The following is a 22,121-nucleotide window of genomic DNA, read 5'->3' as shown; positions in this document are numbered from 1 at the left end:
GCAGCCATTATTGTGGTTCATAAATCCTATGGTAATCACAAAAAAAAAAAAAAAAAAAAAAATTGGATATAGCTTTTGTACTTATGCTTATTTTGTACTGTATTATTTACATAGCTGTTTCTTGTAGAATTTCAAGATGCTCACAAGGTTAAGCTGTATTTAAACCTTACTTGAGTTTTAACTACTGACGATGATTTATATTCAGAAAAAGCAACTTTATAAAATAAAAAATTAAATGTTGAATGTAAGTTTAAAATATGAAATTTTAATTTTTAATAAACACTTAAGAAACTAGCAGACAAGAGGTTCAAAGGTGCAAAAAAACAAAATCCAAGGAATTCTAAAACTATTCCTACAATTAACACAATTTATACATTTAAACATCATTTACCAAGTAGGATAGATAAATCCCTTATGAAAGTATAAGACAACGTATAAAGTATATTATGAAATTATAAGGCATATGCCACTTAATCCAAAATATCTTTGAACTAGTTTCAGAATGGAAAAATGGTTCAAACCAAATATCTCAACAAATTTGTCAGGAAATTTATCCCATCTGAAATTTTCGTGGTTCATTTTGTCCTAAAAACCTTATTTTTTCTTTTCAAAACAGGTAAATTTTTTTTCAATTTTGATTATGTATGCTTAAAATAAAACAGGTTTGTAAAATTGACATATGCAAATATTGCATATTTTCAGATTGGAGAAAGCATTTAGGTTTAATTTTAAATTTGGGCTTCGAAAAAATTTTAAACAGATAAAATCATGCTTTAGAGTACTTATACATAACTAGCATTGCAGGATTGAAATTTTTTTAAATGTAGTCATAGAGGACATTGGTTTATGATTATTAGATCTTTAATCCAACTAGCTTATTTTTTGCCCAAGTGAGTTTAGCTCAATTCTCCAAAATTTATACACTACTTTAAAATTGTGCTAGATTTTAGTAAGATAGCAAATAAAGCATGGTATAACGAAACTCAACTAACACTATTGAAAAGATATCACACTTGGTGTTTTCAGAGTGAAACAAAAAAGTTTGATTTCCTTATTTAATCAAATGTTGAAGTTAAGAGGTATTTTCCACTAAAATCTTATCAAGATAATACCAGAATGGTACATAATGGATAGCATAACAGATTAGCTCTTCTGCATCCATCCACTAATACGCACATTATAATTGTTCTATTTATCGATAGACAAAACAGAGAATTTCAATACAAGAAAAGAGAAATATTTAAGCAGTCAAGGCTTTTAATTAGGATTGATCAAAAACCTGCAACAATATAATGTGATATAATACTCAGAATTATTCTAATTTTCTCCTTCAGAAACTATAATAATAAAGAACAACAATTTTAAGTATATATACATATTTTAAGTCCTGTTAAAATTTAATTTACACTCTATTTATTTTTTTGACAGAAAGTTACACGTCTAAAGGGGGCATCTCTTGGGACGTGTAATAACTTAGCAAGTTACTTGATTTTTATAGTATTTGATGCATTGCACCATAAAAGCAGAATCAATGCTATGATGGCAGACTTAATGGATTATACTTTTAAATTATGTTAAAACTAAATTAAAAAAGATTTTGTATACTTGGAATTGTGCTATTTTTAAGGGACAAAACTCTATATTCTCAGATACGATTTGACAAAAACATGCAAGTTATACTAATGTAGTTTCCATTACACTTAAGATGTTTTAGTACTTGTTTATCATTTTGATTAAATTAGTGGTAAGTGTTAATTCAAATTAAATTTGTCTATCAATATGAAGATTTTATAAAAAATTATAATTTAAAAAAAAAAAATGTAAATACATAAAAAATTGCAATAATCCTGTTAATTTTTTTTTGGTAAAAAAAAAAAAAAGTTATGGAGTCTGTGTTTAACAAATAGAACAAGTGATGTTTAAAAGAGAAAAAAATTCAATTCAGAAATTCATTTCTAATCATGTTATACAAATTTGGCTCCAATCTCTAGCTACGCCCACGGAAAAATATCTCTTCTCGTCCCCCTCCCACAGCTACGCCACTAACTAAGTATGACTTTATGACAAAAACGCTAAAACTTTTGTTTTCAATAATTAAAGAAATATGCATTAACATTTACCACAGGAAATGAAGAACTACAGTTTTCCAAAAATGTGTCAGTCTTTTCAGCAAATGACTTAATATTTACTGGTGGAACAGATGAATGCAAGGATGAATCCAACATGGCCGGAGTGAGAATTGGTATATCAATAGGTTGACTTTTGGCAATTCCACAAGATAAATCACATTTACCCATAATCAACTCTTTATTTACATTATCAGTTTTTGGCAATATATTTAGCCTTTCTTTTAAATCCTTCTCTAATGATTCAGCAGTAAAAGTTGCATCCCCGGCTGAAAGTGGTCTCTCAATGCAAGACTTCTCTGTATTGCTTTTCACAATTTCTGATACTTGACGTTCAATGTGATGAAGAGTGTGCGCTGAATTGGAAAGTAAGTTCTGAAGAATAGTTTCAGTACTCATTCCAGCATGATTAGATAAGTTATTACAGCCATTGGCAGTGAAGGATCTCACACGAGAATCAAAGTCTTTGGGATCTTCATTTGGTTTTTTCGCAACACCACCAGCTTGAGCAAAGAGCATTCCCAAAGTTAGAGGTGCAGTATTAGAGGGAGTTATTGTTTCACCATTGATACGAACTGGAGTAGGTTTAACAATGTCCCCATTAGGTGAACGCTGTGAAGATTTAGATGAATCTTTAGCTGCAGATTTCTGTAATAAAAATGATGAGGTTTTGATAGAATTCTTTCTATAGCAAATAGGAAATACATTGAATAAATACAGTCGAATATTTTTAATTACTTTTAAATAAAATAAAAATATTGCACAGATGCCTTCATTTAGCAATAAAAGTTCAAGAAACTTTTTCAGTAACAAGTTATGGGACAAAGAATTAATCTAGGAAATTTCTCAAATGAAATAAGGAATTTTAGAGCATATTTTTAATAATAAACGTTAGTGACATTCATGAAGCAAACATTCCATAATATTGTTAATAAGCAATTCATTTGTACTCTTAGAAAATTTTAAAATTAAATTTAATAAACTAAAAGGGGTTCACTGTATTTTTAATGGTAGTAACAGCAATTAAAGCGTATTTAGAAATCTTATTTTATGAAATTCATGAAGAAAGCTCTATTTTGTAAAAAAATTCCAGTGAGATAAGGATGCGTAGACAGTTGGCACAACTAAAAATTAATGCATGGCACATAAAAAATATGTAATGTATAAAAAATATTCAATGTATCTAAGCAAATGAGTAAACTGTGATACTGCCAAAGGTCTACCTTATCATATTCATCTTGAGCACGTGTGAGAAGAGATATGATATCCATTTGAGCGTTCCCTTGCTTTTGATGTTTACGGTGACTTTCAGAAAAAGATCGTTGCCTAATATTGCTAGACTTATCAGATTTTGTAAGCACTAACTGCAATAAGCTGGAATAAATAAATCAACCAATAAATTTAAATGGTTTAATGAAAGACAAAACAAAAATATGCAATAGTGTAACATTAAAAATAATCAATATTTCTATAACATTTTATACTAACTTAAAATGAATCAAGTGTTTAGTGGAAAGGAAAAACTAAGGTTACCAAAGCTTAAACTAAGGTAAGATACAGATTTCAAATGTTTCAATAAATCAAGTGTTATCAATTATGAAAGGAAAAACTAATGTTACCAAAGGTAAGGTACAGTTTAAGATTATTTTAGTGCTTTTTTTCTGAATAGTAATATTAATAACACAAGAAAGAGTTAATAATAAAATGAAGAGTTTGTCTATGTGTGCATCTCTTTTAACTCTAGAACCCTGTGGCAGAATTTTTTCTGACTTTCTGCGACAAACCTAACTAGAACCAATCTCTTTCTGCAAGATATTTTTATCGTTATAAATGTATGTGTAATGAATTTATAATAATAGATGAAATTCGTGTTTATAAAATAAGTCTAAATGCATAGAATAAAACTGTGTAGATTTTTTTTTCTTAATTTCATAATATAAGTTTACATTTCTTAATAAGTTTAAATTGTTTAAGTATAAATTTGCATAATCTTCGATAATAACGAAAAGTTATAAATGTATAGATCTGCAGACAAAAATGCCTACTAGTAAAGATTACCCAGAACCTGTAATAAGACAGAACTTATAGAAATAGCTAAGAATAGACAAAAAGATTAAATTTATAAAACAAGATAACTGAATTTGAAGTATCAGTTTAAAACAATATCAAAATTAAATTATTAAAGCAGTTTAAAACAGTATGGTTTAATGTTTCATTATAGTAGTTATATCAGGTACAGAAACAAATCAGATGAAAAAATTAATATTGAAGTTGAGTAATCAAAATAATAAAATAGAATTGACTATAACCGAATTCTAAAAGCAAAAAATTAAAGCAATGTTTGTTTCAATTTTTTCTACATCTAATTAATTTTATCTAATTAATTATAGATTAATTAGATTCGATTAATATTGTGAACTTATTGTGTGACTTATTGAAAGATTTTTTTTTTTTTAAAAAAGGAGGTAAATAAAACTTTTTTCGTGATCAGATTAAGTTCAGAACGAAAAAAATACACAGCGCTTGTGATTTCGCACTGTATTGTGTAAATATATAGCATTGATTCCACAAAAAGTACGCAGAAGCGGTTTCCGACTCAATATGCTCTCAAGTCTATTCAACATCTCGAAACGAAATAGTCTTTATCAGTACTGAAACATCGGTATTAGAGCCATACTCATTGGATGCAATTTTTTTCGCATGCGTATAGAAACCTGTTTGAAAGTGTATATTTTCCACCAGTGTATATTTTCCACCAGTAAATATTTTCCACCAATCTGGTTTTAATTCGCATGCCAAAAAATCGTAGATAGTGAGATATCTTTCAGGTTTTATTTCATTTATCGTTAGATTGCGATTTTTCTTTCTTTTTTTAATTGACGACTTAATTCAAAGGATATAGGCATTTTATCTTTACAAAAAAAATATACATAGTCATTTTTTACTTTTTACTGCTTCTAAAATTTCTTGATTTGTTGGAAATGCTGTCTCATCCTTACTATCGATATTGCTACTAGTAAAAATATTTGATTCGAATCTAGAACGTTTTTTTTCCCCTTCAATATTAGTAGCGTGTGAAGCTTCTTTTCCTGTCGCTTTCCAGAAAAAAATCTCTGACATTGCTAGATGTTGTCGACTTCCATCTTATTTCTTCTTCGGTATGCCGCTTTGAAAAATCAGTTTTCAAATTTGTTTTGATTATTGTGACTTCACAATTGCAACAAATAACCTTTTCGCTAGACATGATTTTTTTAAAAAAAGAATCTTTTTACGCATGAAATTTTCCACATAAGTGCAAAAAATATAAAATGCTCTGTTCTCATAAGAAAACAAAGCAAATTACTGCGCCAGTGATTGAGGCCGAAGTTGGCAAATTTCGAAAAATAGCTTAATAAAGGGGGAAAAAATTCTCCCCCATTTATCCAGTAACTGTTTGTGTTGGAGATTAACGGAGAATTACGAGCGCTTTTTCCTTCCGCGGTACGCTAGAAATTTTTTTTTGCAGAACCATTATTGCTTCTGCAGAAATTTTTTGTTTCTGTAGAAAATGTTTTTTTTTTTTGTTGGTAAAACAGCTTCTGTTTCTGCAGAATCTTTTTTGAGAACTTTTGGTTGTGGCAAACCAAAAAATTTTATTTTCCAAATAAAAAAAATCTTTCTGCAAGATCTCAGTCGCTTTCTGCGACAATGTCGCTGTGTTTCTGCCACGGGGCTCTAGAATTATTTATGAACTTTATATAGTCTGTGAAATGAGTAATTTTAGTTCCCAATCCTCATAATCAATTAAATTTTTAATTAGACTGTTAGAGATATCTGAAAAATTTATTACTATTATAATTTCATTTTGTTAGTTTCTTACATGCCATTGATAAAAATGAAACTGCAGAGGATTCTGTTTCTTGTTTCCAAATACTTTTAAGATTATATCAATAATATTTGTTAACTGTAGCTCGCTTTAAATGTGTTCATTGCATTCTTAAATATTTAATTACTTTTTATTCATTATGTCAGATAAACTCAATGATCTAGAGATGAATGTGGTATCGTAGGTGGATTACATTGCCAAATTAAAATTTTAAAAGTTATCTGAAACCATGCGTTTATTTTGTTCACACTTATGTTTTAAAAAGGTGTTTAGATAAAATCAAATAATTTTAAATCCAAAGTACTTGAAATAAAAAAAAAGTTATGTACTGAAAAGCAAAATTAATGGTGAAATAGCACTAATCTTTTTGGAAGAAATGTAAAAAATCAGGATAGAGTTATTGACGCTAATGGAGCATAATTTCAGTACTTATTAACAATTGAAATAAAGAAATAAGCTATGTACTAAAAAGCAAAATTAATGGAGAAATGGTTATGTTTTAAAAAGGTGTTTAGATAAAATCAAATAATTTAAAATCCAAAGTACTTGAAATAAAAAAAAAGTTATGTACTGAAATGCAAAATTAAAGGTGAAATAGCACTAATCTTTTTGGGAGAAATGTAAAAAATCAGGATAGAATTATTGACGCTAATGGAGCATAATTTCAGTACTTATTAACAATTGAAATAAAGAAATAAGCTATGTACAAAAAAGCAAAATTAATGGAGTAATGGTAAGAAGTTATTTAGGAGAAGGGTAAAAAATGCCCACACATTTATTGATGCCAATGAAGCTTATTTTGGTAATAGGTACTCTCATAGCAGAACCCTTAAGCACCACAGTGGTTACTCCATATTATTATAACATAGGCAGATAATTTTTCTCTTAAGTTTTACTTTTTATTTTTAAAAAAACAAACAAATAATTGCAGATGTTGAGACTCCTTTTTAAAACATCTCTAAAACTTGCCTAAAATAAAAATTCAAAAGCTAAATTGAGAGAACATCCCAAAGAACAAAACTTTCTTTTTACAACTTGAGGAGATCTAATTATACAGATTCAATTCATTTTTTTTTAGTATCATTGTATAAAATTCAACTTAAACAACAGGAAGCTTTTATCTATACTTTTCATGGACCTTATATTTGTAAACTTTGCAACAGGTTCAAGTAAGCTTAGTCTGACTGCATGATGGTTGCAGACAAATTCAGATTTATGAAGACAGGTCTGCAGATTCATTCCACAAATTTTGCTACCAGGTAAGGAGCTACCCTGAGTACATTTGAATGCATTATGTACTAAAAATCATAACTAATGGAGAAATAGTACTAATGCATTAAAGAGAACATAAAAGAATCACCAAATTATTATAATAAAACAATTTGGAATCGCCATTCTAGCCGAGTAAAAAATTCTTTTCAAATTTTTTATTTTATTACTACAGTGTAATGAACATTTAAATAAATGTATATTACATAATTTTACTACATAAAAAATGATTAATCTGACTTTAGTATAGGTTAGAATTAGAAATGATTGATTTTTATATCATTGTTGTAACTTCTAAAATTGAATAAAAACAATCTAAAAATACATTTCATGCAATTCAATTTTTATTACATAATAGGGAAATAAAATGAAAAATTATACTAATCATTCGAGCTTATAAAATAAAATAAAAAACTTAAAGTTAATATTTTCTGTTATAAAACAAAGATTAAAAGAATCCATGCATAAAATGATACATGAAAATATATAACTTACCTCGATATAAGTTTAAATATCTTAGCACAATTTTTTTCTTCATAAAACCAGATACCATAAATGTCATCTAAAATAGTAATATATATAATTTAAGTGGAAATATTAAGCTTAAATATATCTGAATAGTAACACAAGAGAATTTTGTAAGCGGTATGGGTATGACACAAATAACCAATATACACAGTAGGACTGGGTGATAAATCGATGCATCGGAAAATATTCATTCTATAGAATCATTGCCAATCTGATATTTGAATGGACAATTTTTCGAACCATCGTAATTGCGATTTACTGAGTTGTGTACAATATTTCCCAATGCTTCGCCGATACTGATGTTTACACATACGGCATTAAGCGTTGTCCCCGATAGTACATAGATGTCTGCAAGCTCATGGGAAGAGCATTTTCACCGTAAGTGTGGAGTTATAGTTGTGGTGATGATTGTTATCTTTCCCCGTCTTTTTTACATTGGGACTCATCATTTTGCTGTCACAATGAATTCGAATGTGATTGAGAATCGCAGTGTTGTTCAATCTCTTAGTTATGGAAGGGTTTTCTTTTAATTGTGTGAGTGCAAATACTGTTGATTTTTTCACAATCAATGCATCCGTTAATGTTTTTTAACCTCTATTTCGCAGACATCCACACCTTTAAATATTGATAAATAATAATGAAAAATGTAACATTTATTGTAAAAAAAAAAAGCAAACTTACTAATTGTGAACTTACGCAGTACTAAATGCAAAACATATACCGAAACATTGCTATGTTAGCGTGGCGATCTATATTGTGATGCCAAAATCTTAACATCGCCCAGTCCTAATACACAGAAGTTAAATTATTCAGTATCTATTTTGAAAACAAACGAAATAGCAATTAAAGTTTCAAATTAAGCATTTAGCAATTAAGTGAGAAAGACTTTTAGTGCATATTTTTGAAATTTAATTTCAGAAATCTTACACTGTAGAAAAAATTATATTTAAACGCTTAAGGCCGTTCGCTCGCTCGATCGGGAGAAAAGCAACCCCCATGTTATTCTATGGACAGTTCAGCCTTACATAAAATCGTCAATTTTCAAGATAATAACATTCTGTTTTTTGGAAACGAAAGAAAATAAAAATATCTTAATTAATGTGGAGGAAATTATGTAAAAAAATTTTTTTTTACTATTTTTTAAATTCAAAAAACTCAATCCAACTTCAAACAATTTTTATCCATAGTAGTTTTTCTCTCATCGAATTTTTTAATCCATGGAAATTAAGATTATATTCTTATCTTTCATTTAAAAAAAAAAACTAGAAATATTTTGAAATTGGACGAAGAAAAATTGCGCCGAAATTTGAACTTTGAGTTATTGTGCTGCCATCTACAACGAAGACGTCTATTTACCTAATTATGCGAAGAGAAAAAAAAGCAACCCCTTAGTCCCCTCGGAAAGAACTGGTAATTGATTGGTTTAAGGAATGGCGGTTCATTCGAAAGAAAGTAGCCAAAATTTAACCTCTCCTTACTGGTGGAATAAGTAATTTTCCTAACTTGTAGAAATTTCTTAATGTTTTGCGAATTTTATTTTGGAAAACGCTTTACGTCTTTGATGTTTCCTTCGATTCTTAAAGTTCAGGAATGAAAGATAAGAATTAATATTGTGGGTATGCATTGAAATCTGGTATTATACAAATAGAAAGACACTATACTTTATTATTATTATTATTTAGTCAGCAGTTAGTAACCCCCTCACCGAGCCTCGATACCGAACTAGGCAGTGCGTCCGTCTCATAATCATCCCCCTTCCCCTGAATGAATGATTCTGTATTTCTTTCATTAAATTATAGAAATCTACAAATCGGAAAATTTGCAAAAGTTTTTAATAAATTATTTTTGAGTTATCGGTAAAAAATTTCACAAATTTAAAAACATTAACTGTGAAATTTTCTGATTTACTCTCAATAAATTTTATTTAAATCGAGTTTACAAAATATACATTTGCCCATACATTAAAAACAGGAATTCAGAGGGAAAGTTAAGTGAAGCTTTATTTGGAATAAATTGATTGTGCGATTTTTACAACTTTCAGGTTATTATCAAAATACAATTTTTTTTTTATTTCAACAAATAGTAAACATTATTTTCTTCTGAAAAGTAAAAATGTGTACTGTTATTAATTTTTTTTATTATTCGCAATTTTAATAGCAAAACGGCAAACTCGCAAAAAAAAAAAAATTTAGAAAAAATATACATTTTCTTATGGGAAATTGTGTAATTATTTAATGGAATAATCCAATTTCGATTCCAATTTTACATTATTTAATAATTTTAAATTTAAGTTTTGAAACTAGATACATGAATTTATATTCAGAAAATAACACATGATTTACCCCTTCAATAAATAATACATTTTCTTATAAATAATACATTCAATAAATAATACATTTGTTACCGGGGTAAAGTATAAGACACCGGCATTCCATGACATTGCATGGAATGTCAGGTTTTTTTTTTTTTTCCAAGCATGAAATATGAGAATTATTACATATTTTCCCTAGACACTATATGTAATAGCTTGGCATTCTATAGAATGACAAATGATATTTAGGCAAAGTAAGAAAAAAGATCCTGATAAGGCTATTATGTAAATCACGCGCATTCCTCAACAATTAAAATGTAATACGCAAAAAATAATGAGAGAGAGAAAAAATAATAAAAAATAACATTTATTAAGTAATGCCATTAAATAATTGTATTCAAGATGCGTAGAGAAAATGAAAGTTGGATAAAACAAAATTTATGCCTTGTAGAATCCATGCCATATAAAGGGAAACAAAATTTTCATATACAAATGAAGAAATTAAAATTAATCTACTTGCTCTGATATGGTGAGCTTCAAAGACGTTTGAATTACATTTCATTTCATTCGAAACGAATCATAGACATATTTTATACTTTGAGGTTTTTCATTACATTGAATGCTTAGAAAATGTGAAAAATAAGAGTCCTTTCAGGCACTGGCTAGTTTAGGTACAACAACGCCTTGACATTCCACAGAATATTGACTTTCTAACTTTGCCGGTAACATACATATCAAAATGGAAGAGCCGTGGTTGTTTAGGGGATAGAGTGCTCTCCTCCAAATGAGGTGATTTAATTTCGAATCCAAGTGATAGTTGGTCATACGAAATCCGCCCACGGCTCACACCGAGCGCAATGCTAACAAAAAATATCCTCAGTGTCAGACGGATCATAGATCCGTCAGGACTATTCGTGGTAGGTTTTCGTGGTTTTCATGTCCACCTAACGCAAAGACGTGTTAGTTCTTTCAAAACGTTCTCCACGAAGGCAAATTTTCTCCCAATACTTGATTGAAGAGTTACTTTGTCTTCTGGATTGTGTTCAAAAATACAAGGCTACGGAGTTGAGTCATAAACTGGAAATTGGGTTGGCTGTTCAACGACAATTATTAAAAAAAAAGAAGTAAAAGAAGGGAGAAAATAAAAAACAAAATGGAAATATTGGAAACCGGTAAGAAAATCATTTCTTATTTTTAATCCATAAATATCAATATATTTTCGGACAGTTATAATAAAGATACGGGACAGTTTATTTATCCGAAAAAAATAAATGTTGATGAATATTTTGTAATCACAAATAGTGAAATCTTATTTTATTCCTTATGATCTTAATTTCTTTCCTGACAGTTGCCAGTTTTTTTTTTAAAGAAAATAGCAAAATATAATAAATCATTATTGATAAGATTTCGGAAATAAAAAAGTTTTACAAATACAATTTTCAGCTGTATACAATCTTTATTCCCCCCCCCCACCCATGTATTCGCATCTCGCCTCCGTCGCGCGTTTACTTTATATTTTCGAAACAGCGTAAACAGTAAGAAACGAAAACTGAAAAAAAAAGGAAAAAAAAAAAAAAAGGAAATAAGCTAAATAATGAATATAAGAAAAACAAGAAACTGTATCTATCTCTTCCTGTTACTATGGGGTATTGCATAAAACCGGTTTTTTTCTGGCTATTCAAATGTGTAGTTGTACTAGCAGGGACTAATATAGAGGAGAAAACGATTTTTCAAAGCAAAGCCTACTAAAATGAGATGGTGGACTACTATGAGCTAAGATGCCTCGCTTACTTAGCTTTTATGTATAATAAAACTAAAATAAAACTTTCTGATGCACCCAGAAGCAGAATATTTTCAAATGTTCTGCAACAGGACTTATTAATATATACAAATGTTCTGCAAGGATTTCACAGCGAAAAAAAGTTAGCTTTACATTAAAATACCGTATTTTTCGGCGAAAGCACCTCGATAAAAATGAATTTTTTTAAAAAAAAATTATAGTAAGCGCCGCAATGGCGCTGAACCGCGTATATCAGCATCCTTTCAGAAGAGACCTTTAAATTACCATTTAGAATATCTGTATAATAAAAAATTAATTTTTTTTATGCATTTCACAAAATAAAGTTTTAATTTCTAAATTATAATAAAAAATTTCTTTTCAGCAAAAAAAAAAGCAACAAAAAAAGTTTTCTCTTTCAGCAAAAAAAAAAAGAAAAGAAAACAACAAAACTATATAAAATAAAGTTGTTCTTACTAGTTGGCACCGCGCCAAAAAACAGAAGAACAGCAAAAAAATATTTATATGTTCAGTAGCTGAATTAAGGCTGAACTGATTACAGGAATCCGTAAAACAATGCAATAAGAAAAATAAAATAAAAATTTATTAAAAAAAAGATTTTAAAATAAAAAGATTTTAAAATTTATTACCGTTAACAATTTGAGGAAAAACTAATACATAATAACGAAACAGCTAATAATAACGAAATAACTAATAATAACAAGAATAAGAAATAACTAAACAGGCCCCAAAAAAATTCTGAAGAAATTAGCGAACGGGAAATAAGTTTCACTTTCACAATCTTTGAGGGTGGAATTTTAGTGGGTAGAATGCCCTCTCCTTCAATGGAAATATCCCAATGTGACTCAATATTTAAAAGGGGTTGGGGAAAAGAACAGGGTATGGGACCCCTAATCCAGCATTCCAAAATTTGGCACTTAATCTGATCAAATCTTTTTTTTTAAGAAATTTATATTGATAAAACAAAAAAAATCAGCTATATTCTTTTTATTTGGAATTTTATTCTGTTGAAGTAACTTACTTTATTTTATCTTTTAAAAATAAAAAAGCTTGAAAAAAAAATTATAAATCTGTGTCAAAAGAAACATCTGTTTCTTAAGCAGTTTAAAATAAAGTGAGAAGTAAAAACACTTGCATTTCCAATGAACAAAATAAAGAAATGGAAGTTGGAAAAAACTGATCAATCAATCTTGACAGCTGTGCTTGTGCTTTACCCCCAAATTTCCCTCTTCTGTTTGACCATAAATTGGCCACACCCAGTTGACATTGAAACTACCACGTGGACAACAAAATGAATTCTATCCCTTTTGCGGTTTTTTATTCGATTCATAAATTTTTTTTTATTTTGCCGCTTTTTATTTTTTCTTGTTAATTGTTGCTTGCTTGTTTTTTTTTTATCGTTATTAGTTTTCAGCTTGTTTTTTGTTGTTATTCATTGTTAGTTTCTTAGCATTAATTGTTAAAAAAAATTTTTTCTTTTTTGTAGTTCCCTGTTAGCTTTTATTTTTCTTCTTGCGAGGTAAGCGTCTTTTGTTAAAACAAAATGTTATCTAAAAGAAAAAACGAGAACTATGATCTCGCTCCAAAGAAGAAACGATTATTTCTTCTTGATTATATTATATAGATTATTATTTTGATTAGTAAAATTTCTCTTAAGATGGGCCAGTTTTAAATTCACCCCATCATAATCTACGATCGAAACTTGACTAAATTTATTGGTTTTTCTGAAATTAACAGTGGAATTGAATTATAGTAAAATTTGGGGGCCATATTGGAATTTCCGAAAGAGATCCGAAGTTCGGCATTTCGTCAGTCCCGTGAGTGTCGGATTTAGGGTCCTATACTTCCTTTTCTGTTCGCTCAAATTACAATTGCCAAGGCGCTAAATAGATTTCTAGCTTGCGATTTTTCCTTAAGCTGGGGGTGGATACAAGATGCATACCTTTTAAATTTTCTCCTTATGCGATGTTTTTTTAAAATTATTATTTCGTTTATTTATTTTCTTACAGGCTGCTGCCAAAAAGTTTGCTAAGAATTGGCTATGTTCTGCAGCAGATCGCCAGGCCCCTCTTCCCCACTGGGCACTATGGGCACGTGCCCAGGGCCCCGCGATCGAATGGGGCCCCCTAGTTCCTGCCAGATTACCAAATGATAACCGATACATTATTACCGAAAAACATTAATTTTGAAAAATCTGATGATAATGACTTACTACAATACCTACGCTTATTATATTAGCTTTAGTTTGCCGCATGCGGATAGCTATACCTTGTACAACATAGCTTGAACTTTTTGACAGATGGGTCAGTGATGGGAAACAGAAAATATCTATTGGTGTAAAAAATGTGTTGGCTAAATATGTGGCTGTATGTATGTTTTAAACTATTCAAAATAAATAAATTCATTCGTCAATCAATTTTATTGCACTAGACATAAAAACATTGGGTAGGTAAGAAACCATTGTTTTCAGTTTTTCTATTTAAATTTTACCTCGAAGCAATAAAAACCACTTAAGACTTTCGGAAAATGCTTGAGTCCTTAACAGGTACTTTTATGTTGTGTGTCTATTCTTATGATTATTATCAATTTTTAATATTATTAAAATAAGAAGATATTGTTCGTCGTTGCAAAGTTATATCGATTTCAGATTTGACATCTGTCAAAAAGAAAGATCAAACTAATAAATAAACAGGGTATAATACTCCACTCTCTCTCAAAAATGAGTTTTTCCGATATTAGTATGTTTAGGTTAATTTAAATACCTATATGTAAGTATAAGAATACAATTTTAAAAAAAATTATTAAATTAAAAAAAGAATTATTTGATGCGGTGTGGTTTATGTCTTAAAGAAACCTATTCGAACGTCATTCGTAATACCAAAGACAAAAAAGGGGAATTCCCGATCGTCGTTTGACTTGACGAACGGGAATTCCCTTCAAGTATTTGTCTGCGATGTTGTGGCGTTTGTTTTGTTTGTAGTTGTTAGTTTGTTACTGACTGTGCTCGAGCTCTGATAAAAAAAATAGTATTGTTTGATTAAATCGTCGTTTTGTCTGTTTTGTGTTAGCGAATATTTTCGTTATAAAATTAATTAAATAGTGAATTATAATATAAAATGTCGAAACGGTCATATCCTAGTGGATCTGAAAAAAGGAAAAAAGCTCTACATCAGAAAGAAGTAATTGAAAAGTTACCAAAATTAACATCATATTTTACTACTACTACTGGAGAAACTTCTGTAAGTAGCAATCAACTCATAAATGTTCCACATGATGACTCAGCTCAATTACAAATTGCGGGAATTTCTAAACCTTCATGTTCCAATTTTGAAAAAGAGATTGAATCAGAAAGCGACTATTCCTACGACGAAAGTGCAACGACTTCAGTGACTTCACTAAAACCGACAACTCCAACTGTGTCAATTGAACAGCAGTTTTCCAACACAGAAGAATTAATATCGCACGATCCCGCCGATTATTTTCACGAAAAGTTTGTTGAAATAAATCGCGAAATTTTAATTCGTAAGGGACCAGTATATTTTCAAAATAAAGATTCTGACTTTTCCGAGGCATCCAGAACATACAAAGATGGTAATAAATTAGTAACGAGATATTTCAACAAAGCATTATTTATTCGCAAATTAAAGAACAATGAAAGCGTCGAAAGAAAATGGTTGCTGTATTCGCCTTCCAAATGCTCTGTATTTTGTTTTTCATGCTGCTTATTTAACCCAACTGATGTTAATCTTTGCTCTCGGAATGGATGTAATGATTGGAAGCATATTAATCACATAATTTTAACACATGAAAATAGCCCAGCGCATAAGCAATCTATGATGACTTATCTGGCACGAAGTAAAGCGGTTGGTAGAGTAGATATAGACTTATTATCTCAACATCAAAAGGAAGTGGATTACTGGAGAAACGTACTTAAACGGATTGTAGCTGTTGTAAAATTTTTGGCATCGAGAGGGCTTCCACTTCGCGGCGACAATGAAATCCTAGGATCTCCAAACAATGGAAATTATTTGGGTTGTGTGGAATTATTGAGTGAATTTGATCCATTTCTTGCAGATCACTTAAAAAAATTTGGGAATCCTGGAAAGGGTAACATTTCTTATTTATCAGCAAATATCTGTAATGAGTTTATTGAAGTAATGGGAAAACAGGTTCTAAAAAAAATTATAAATGAAGTTAAATCAGCAAAATATTTTTCCATAAGCGTTGACAGTACGCCCGATCTGTCTCATATTGACCAGCTAACTTTCATCATTCGATACGTAAAAGACTGTGTTCCTGTTGAAAGGTTTTTGAAATTTATACCTATTAAAGAACATAAATCTAAGTATTTAGCGGAGACCATCTTAAATTTTTTAGAGATACATGATATTCCCATAAAAGATTGCAGAGGACAAAGCTACGACAATGCTTCAAATATGTCGGGAAAGTATAGTGGTCTACAAACAAGAATCAAGGAAAAATGTGAATTTTCCACCTTTATACCATGTGCAGGAAATTCACTAAACTTGGTCGGTGTCCATGCTGCTGGGTGTGTACCGGAGGCATCACAGTTTTTTGAAATAGTTCAGAAAGTGTACAACTTTTTTTCGGGCTCTACCCACAGATGGAATATGTTAACAGAACATTTAGGTTCAAAAAAAGTTGTTAAGAGTCTTTCACAAACCAGATGGTCAGCCCGAGCTGATGCAGTAAGTGCTTTGCATGGGGGTTATAAAAGAATATTAGAAGCTTTAATCACCATCGCAAACGATACTGAACAGGCACGAGAAACAAGAGACGAAGCCCTTAGTCTGTCTAGAAAAATGGGAAATCTAGAATTTATTATACTGACGGAAATCTGGAGCACTATATTGGAAAGAATAGACAAAACAAGTAATTATCTTCAGAAAGAAACAATAACACTGGACGTTGCAACCAATTTGTTGACTTCACTTTATGATTTTATTACTAACCTCAGGGATAAATTTGATAACTTCGAATCATCTGCCAAAGAAAATAACCCAGAATCTGACTACAAGGATCTATCTCAAAGAACAAGACGTAGAAGCTCACGGCAGAGTTTTTTTGATGGCTCTGCGCCATCAGTCCAATTGAATGGAAAAGAGCGATTCAACGTAGAAACCTTTCTCCCAATAATCGATACCTTGAGTGTTCATCTAAAACAGCGACAAAGTTCATATGAGATCGTCAGTCAACGTTTTAGTTTATTTTTTCACTTAAAAACTCTGAATTCCGAAGAGATACGACAAGGATGCAAAGAATTTTCTCAAATCTATCACGAAGATGTAAATGAAAAAGAGTTAGAAATAGAATGTCAACATTTAAAAGAATACTTAATAAATGTTCAGAGTGAAAATGAAGCATCTAACAGTGTACAGGAAGTATATAATCTATTAAAGCAAAACAAAATTGAAGACACATTTCCTAACGTAGAAATTGCATTGAGAATATTTTTAAGCATGATGGTAACTAACTGCAGCGGAGAACGCTCCTTCTCCAAATTGAAACGAATAAAAAATGAATTAAGAAGTACAATGCTTCAAGAGAGATTAAATAGTTTGTCGCTGATGTCCATAGAATGTGATATTCTCAATACCATAGATTTTGAAGAAGTGATTAACGATTTTGCTCATCTTAAATCTAGAAGGGTACCTTTGCAATCAACATAGAATTAATCTAAGGATTTTAAGTTAAGCGAGTTACTTTTGTAGATTATTTTTTATATTTCCTATTTTTTTATAGCTAGTAACTAAATAAAAATAAATTTAGAACCTTGTTTGTCTTTCTTTATCTATTGTAACTAAATAGTGTTTTCTCAAGGTCATAGGGGCCCCATGATCCTAATGTGCCCAGGGCCTCAAATAGTTTAAAGACGGCCCTGCAGATCGCGATATGGGCGAATATTTCGTCGACTTCGTTATTAATTTTTTTAAATAGTCTTTCTCTCAGAAAATTATTCCATCTTAAATAACTTTCCTTGACAAATTTTTTTGCTACTAAAAAATATTTCGTCGGAAGCGCCGCATGTAGGAAAAAAACAACTTTTTTTTCGATAGCGCCGCGGCTCTTCCGCCGAAAAATACATATTTTCATTTATTAAAATACAGGATCATACACAGATACTGTACATTATTTTTAAACCAAGGCAAACATTCTTGATTTGTTACTTTTTCAATCACTTTTGAGGTGAAAAATTTTGTTAATGACGATGAATTATTAATAAATTATTATCGCAGGAATATGCTGTCACTTATTCAAGATTTCAGGATACAAATTGTTCTGCAGGACCTCGTTTGTTCTGCGACGTACGTCGCAGTTTTAGGCACTTTCTGCTTCTGGGCTGATGCATAATAAAAGAATGCTAAATAACTTTTAAAATATTAAAAAAATCAAATTGTTTTATAACACAAGTTTAATTATATTAGTATGTATACGATTGTTATTTCATATGATAATCAACGTTATTGACATGATTTACAAGCTTTTCGCTTATTGTTTTCGAATAAGGTATTCAGAAACATTATTTTTGGTTCTTAATTTTTTACCGGTCCCTCAAATCTCTAAATGCTTTAAACTTCAGTAATATATATGAAAAAACGCATGACTTTAACACTTCAAAAGTTCTAAAATAATTTTCTAAGTATTCCTTGAGAAATATGAAAAAATACGTTGGTATTGGATTGTTTCGATTATTTTGACGACCTATACAGCCCATATATATACATATATATAAACATTTCAATTTATTTGTTTTATCGGAATCTTGAATAAAAAATTGAATCATATCTATCAGCAACTGAAATGTCGATACACTAATACCGCTGCTCAGTTTTCTAATAACCATTTAATTTCTGGTAAATCCTTTATTCATACAATAACTTTAAACTTCTAAGGATTGCCAAATATTTTGATTACATATTCATATTTTTAAATATTCTGAGTACATTTCTTACTATAAAGATTTTAAATTTGAAGAAATTTTAAATGAGCATGCAGAAAATATTTATATGCCATTTACTACGCGCAACGATTTGTTTTCAATTTATATAACAGACATTCAATATTTTTACAAGTAGTGAAGAATCGACTAATATTAAGTTAATCATGATAGATTAAATTAGTTTGTAAATACGTATTTTAATCAGAAATTATACAGCAAATTTTTTATAAAATTAATGTTAGACTTATTTTAATTAGTTATAACTTTTAAAGTCTCTTATCATTTCGAAACTGATTAATCTACAACAATACAACAGAATTCAATGGAACACCTGGATTATATACCCCTGAATCCAGCATTGGAACAAACTAACCCTCGTAGATTCATTAAACTAGTAACCGGCATTCACATTACATGGCGAAGAAAACCACAAAAATCTCCCCCAATTCGCTCAACTGAAAATGGAATTCTAACCCTGAGCCGTCGACCACTGAGAATATTTTATATCAGTACTGCGGTCGGTGCGAGCTGGGACCAGAATTCTTATCAACCTGTCACCTCTGGGTTCGAACCTGGGTCTCCAAATTAGAAGGCGTATGCCTTATCCCCTGGGCCTCGGCAGCTCTCTTTATAATTATTTTACTTAATTTTATAACCGGTGTTGAGAAGCTGACTTAGTTCTCAGTCTGCAACTATCATTGTTCAATTTAATAGCCTTGTAATTTTGAACCTAACCCAGAAGACAAAAGAACTCTTGGATCAAGCATTGGGAGAAACCAGCCTCCGTGAAAAGTGTTTTGATGATACTAACACACGCTTGCGGTACATATAGAGAAAAACCACTAAAACTTCTTACGGTTAGCTCAACTGAAAGGGGACTCTTACCCAGAGTCCGTCCAGCACTGGATATATTTTAAAACAGTACTGCGGTGGAGGAGTCGCAGGGTGCAAAATTCATATCGACCAGCCAACACTGAGATTCGAAATTGGTTCTCCTCCTTTGGGAGGCGAGCTTTTTATCCTGAGTTACCACTGATCTTTTATAATTATATTTTACAACCATTGTTGAACAATTTACCCAATTTTAAATTTACGACTACTAATGTTCAATTCCATAGCCTTGTAATTTGAACCAATCCAAAAGACAAGGAAACTCCTGAAGAACTTTACGAATCGACAGATTTAACGTGCATCAGTCACCATGTAAACACAGGGAGTGTTCGGTCGGTTGGAACACACAACCTTTTGGACATGAGCTCAGTGCCCTACCAACCAGGCTATCACAGCCCCTTTTATCATTCTGGGAATTTTTCTGATTCAATTACTTATGTATTTGTTTTTAAGAAAATGCGTTTCTGAGTTATGTCTAAAGAATAAAGTGCTCACGGCATCCCTTGTGCACACAATATATATATATGAAAGGGTAGCAGTCATGGTGAGTGATGTTAGGCCACGCAGATAGCAGTTGGAAGGCAAAAAATATTTTATTAGCTTCACATAGTATATTTAAGACATTTTCTAGCAAAGGCGGAGCTCCAAATCGCACTCAAAAACTGTGTGCTTAAGTTTTTATCTTAGGGAAAGTAGCAAAGGAATTTCCCTCTATTTTGTTATATTTGAGGGGAAAAGGGAAGTGATAAGGATTACTATTGGTTTATGAAAGAAATCGCGCGTTCCCACACAAAGCAAGGGAAATATGTCCTGCTCTTAATTAAATGCATAGTTGAGCCAAAAATAGATTTAAGAACAGGATGTGGCTTTTAAAAGTGTGAGAAAGTATTTCGTTTAGAATAATTAATTAGGATGAAGTTTTATAGCAAAGAAACTAACGTAAAAAGATTAATAGAAGCTTTTTATGTTACATCCCCCCTCGCCGAAAAATTTTAACTAACATCAAAAAATTTTTTAAAATTATCCCTTTGCAAAACTTTCCTTATGATGACACAATTAAAATAATAATAATATTTGTAAAATCAACAAGATATAAAGTAACATGAATTATAAAAAAAACACACTTGCACACTATGTAAAAAAAATTTTCATACAGTGTTAGAGGAAGAAAAAAAAATTTGAAGTAGCGCTACTATCGAAATGAAGTGTTAGATCTCCATTTTCAAAATTTTTTTGTGATTAAGTTTTTTCAGTCCTTTTTTATAATCACAGTAAATAAAGTTATTCCTCATACTAACACAATTAAAATAAACTTTTCACTTAAGATAAGAAAATCTATAAAAATTTCCTAAAAGATGTAAATATTCATATTCAATAACAAGAAAGATACAAAAATATGAAAATGCAAGTGATATGAGATATAAAAATACAAATTGACACTTTTTATCAAAAAAAATTTTCAATATAAAATGTAAAAAAAATTTGACACAATGGTCTTTAATCTGAAGTTTAAGACTTCAGTGTTATTAGGGGAAATTGTTTTGTTGGATTAGGGGCTGTATTCCCCAAAAGGAGGAAAACAGTCCCTATTCTCAACAATAATGTGCTGGAAGATCCTAGATTCAACAAGGTGCATAAATATTTATTTTTTTGGTTTTCACCAGAGGCAAAACTACCATCGCCCCATAACCTACTAGATTGGGTAACGCTGAACTTGAAGAAAAAATTTGAAAGGTCGGATCTTCCAGAAAAAAGGGGACCGCATGTTCCATTGAACTATGCGTATTGTCGTCATATGCGGTGTTCTTTAATTTTATTTCAACAATGAAAAATCATTAAATTCAATATAAAATATAATTAATTCTATTATTTAAACTATTACTGGTTTTTTATTCGTGACATAATTTCAGTTTGTCAGGTGGGTGGTACCTTCGCAATTTTGATATATGAACTATTTCTGTATTTTCTTTATTATGAATATTCTTTTTATTTATTTTGTAATTAACATCAGAAAATTTTTCAAGAATTATATATGGACCGGAAAAAGTTGGGGTAAGTTTCCTAGTATTGGGGTATTTAAAATCTTCATACATTACAGTATCATTAGGGGAAAATTCAATATGAGTAAATCTTGCATCATAATAAATTTTATTTTTCTCATGATATTGTTTAGTTCTTTCAACTGCAATTTTTCTTGCTTCTTCTACTGGTGGATAAATTTCTTCGGATAAAGGATGATTAAATGGGACTGTGCCAAACATTAAAAAAGCTGGTGGGAATTTAGTTACTGAATGTGGAGTTAAATTGTATTCTTCGGTTACTTCTTTTAATAATTTAGGCCAAGGAACTTTTTTAGAAGAATCATTAATTTT

At 30.2% G+C, this 22,121-nt stretch overlaps 1 protein-coding gene across 2 annotated transcripts in view; it reads right to left on the bottom strand.

Annotated features, from left to right (window-relative positions):
- The window catches only part of LOC107443188 (uncharacterized), a 43,474-nt gene that overhangs the window by 6,565 nt on the left and 14,788 nt on the right, over positions 1-22,121 (bottom strand). For both annotated transcript variants that reach the window (XM_071179699.2, XM_087165670.1), the window contains 3 exons: positions 7,756-7,822; positions 3,350-3,500; positions 2,121-2,774 (listed from right to left, as the gene is read on the bottom strand). In XM_071179699.2, the coding sequence (XP_071035800.2) occupies positions 2,121-2,774; positions 3,350-3,500; positions 7,756-7,822 (872 nt within the window). The remainder of the gene's footprint in view (positions 1-2,120; positions 2,775-3,349; positions 3,501-7,755; positions 7,823-22,121) is intronic.

The sequence above is a fragment of the Parasteatoda tepidariorum genome, chromosome 1 (genome assembly GCF_982258835.1).
Source record: "Parasteatoda tepidariorum strain Cologne lab strain chromosome 1, Ptep-v5.0, whole genome shotgun sequence".
In the NCBI taxonomy this organism is placed as follows: Eukaryota; Metazoa; Arthropoda; class Arachnida; order Araneae; family Theridiidae; genus Parasteatoda; species Parasteatoda tepidariorum.
This window is presented reverse-complemented; position numbering and strand designations above follow the sequence as displayed.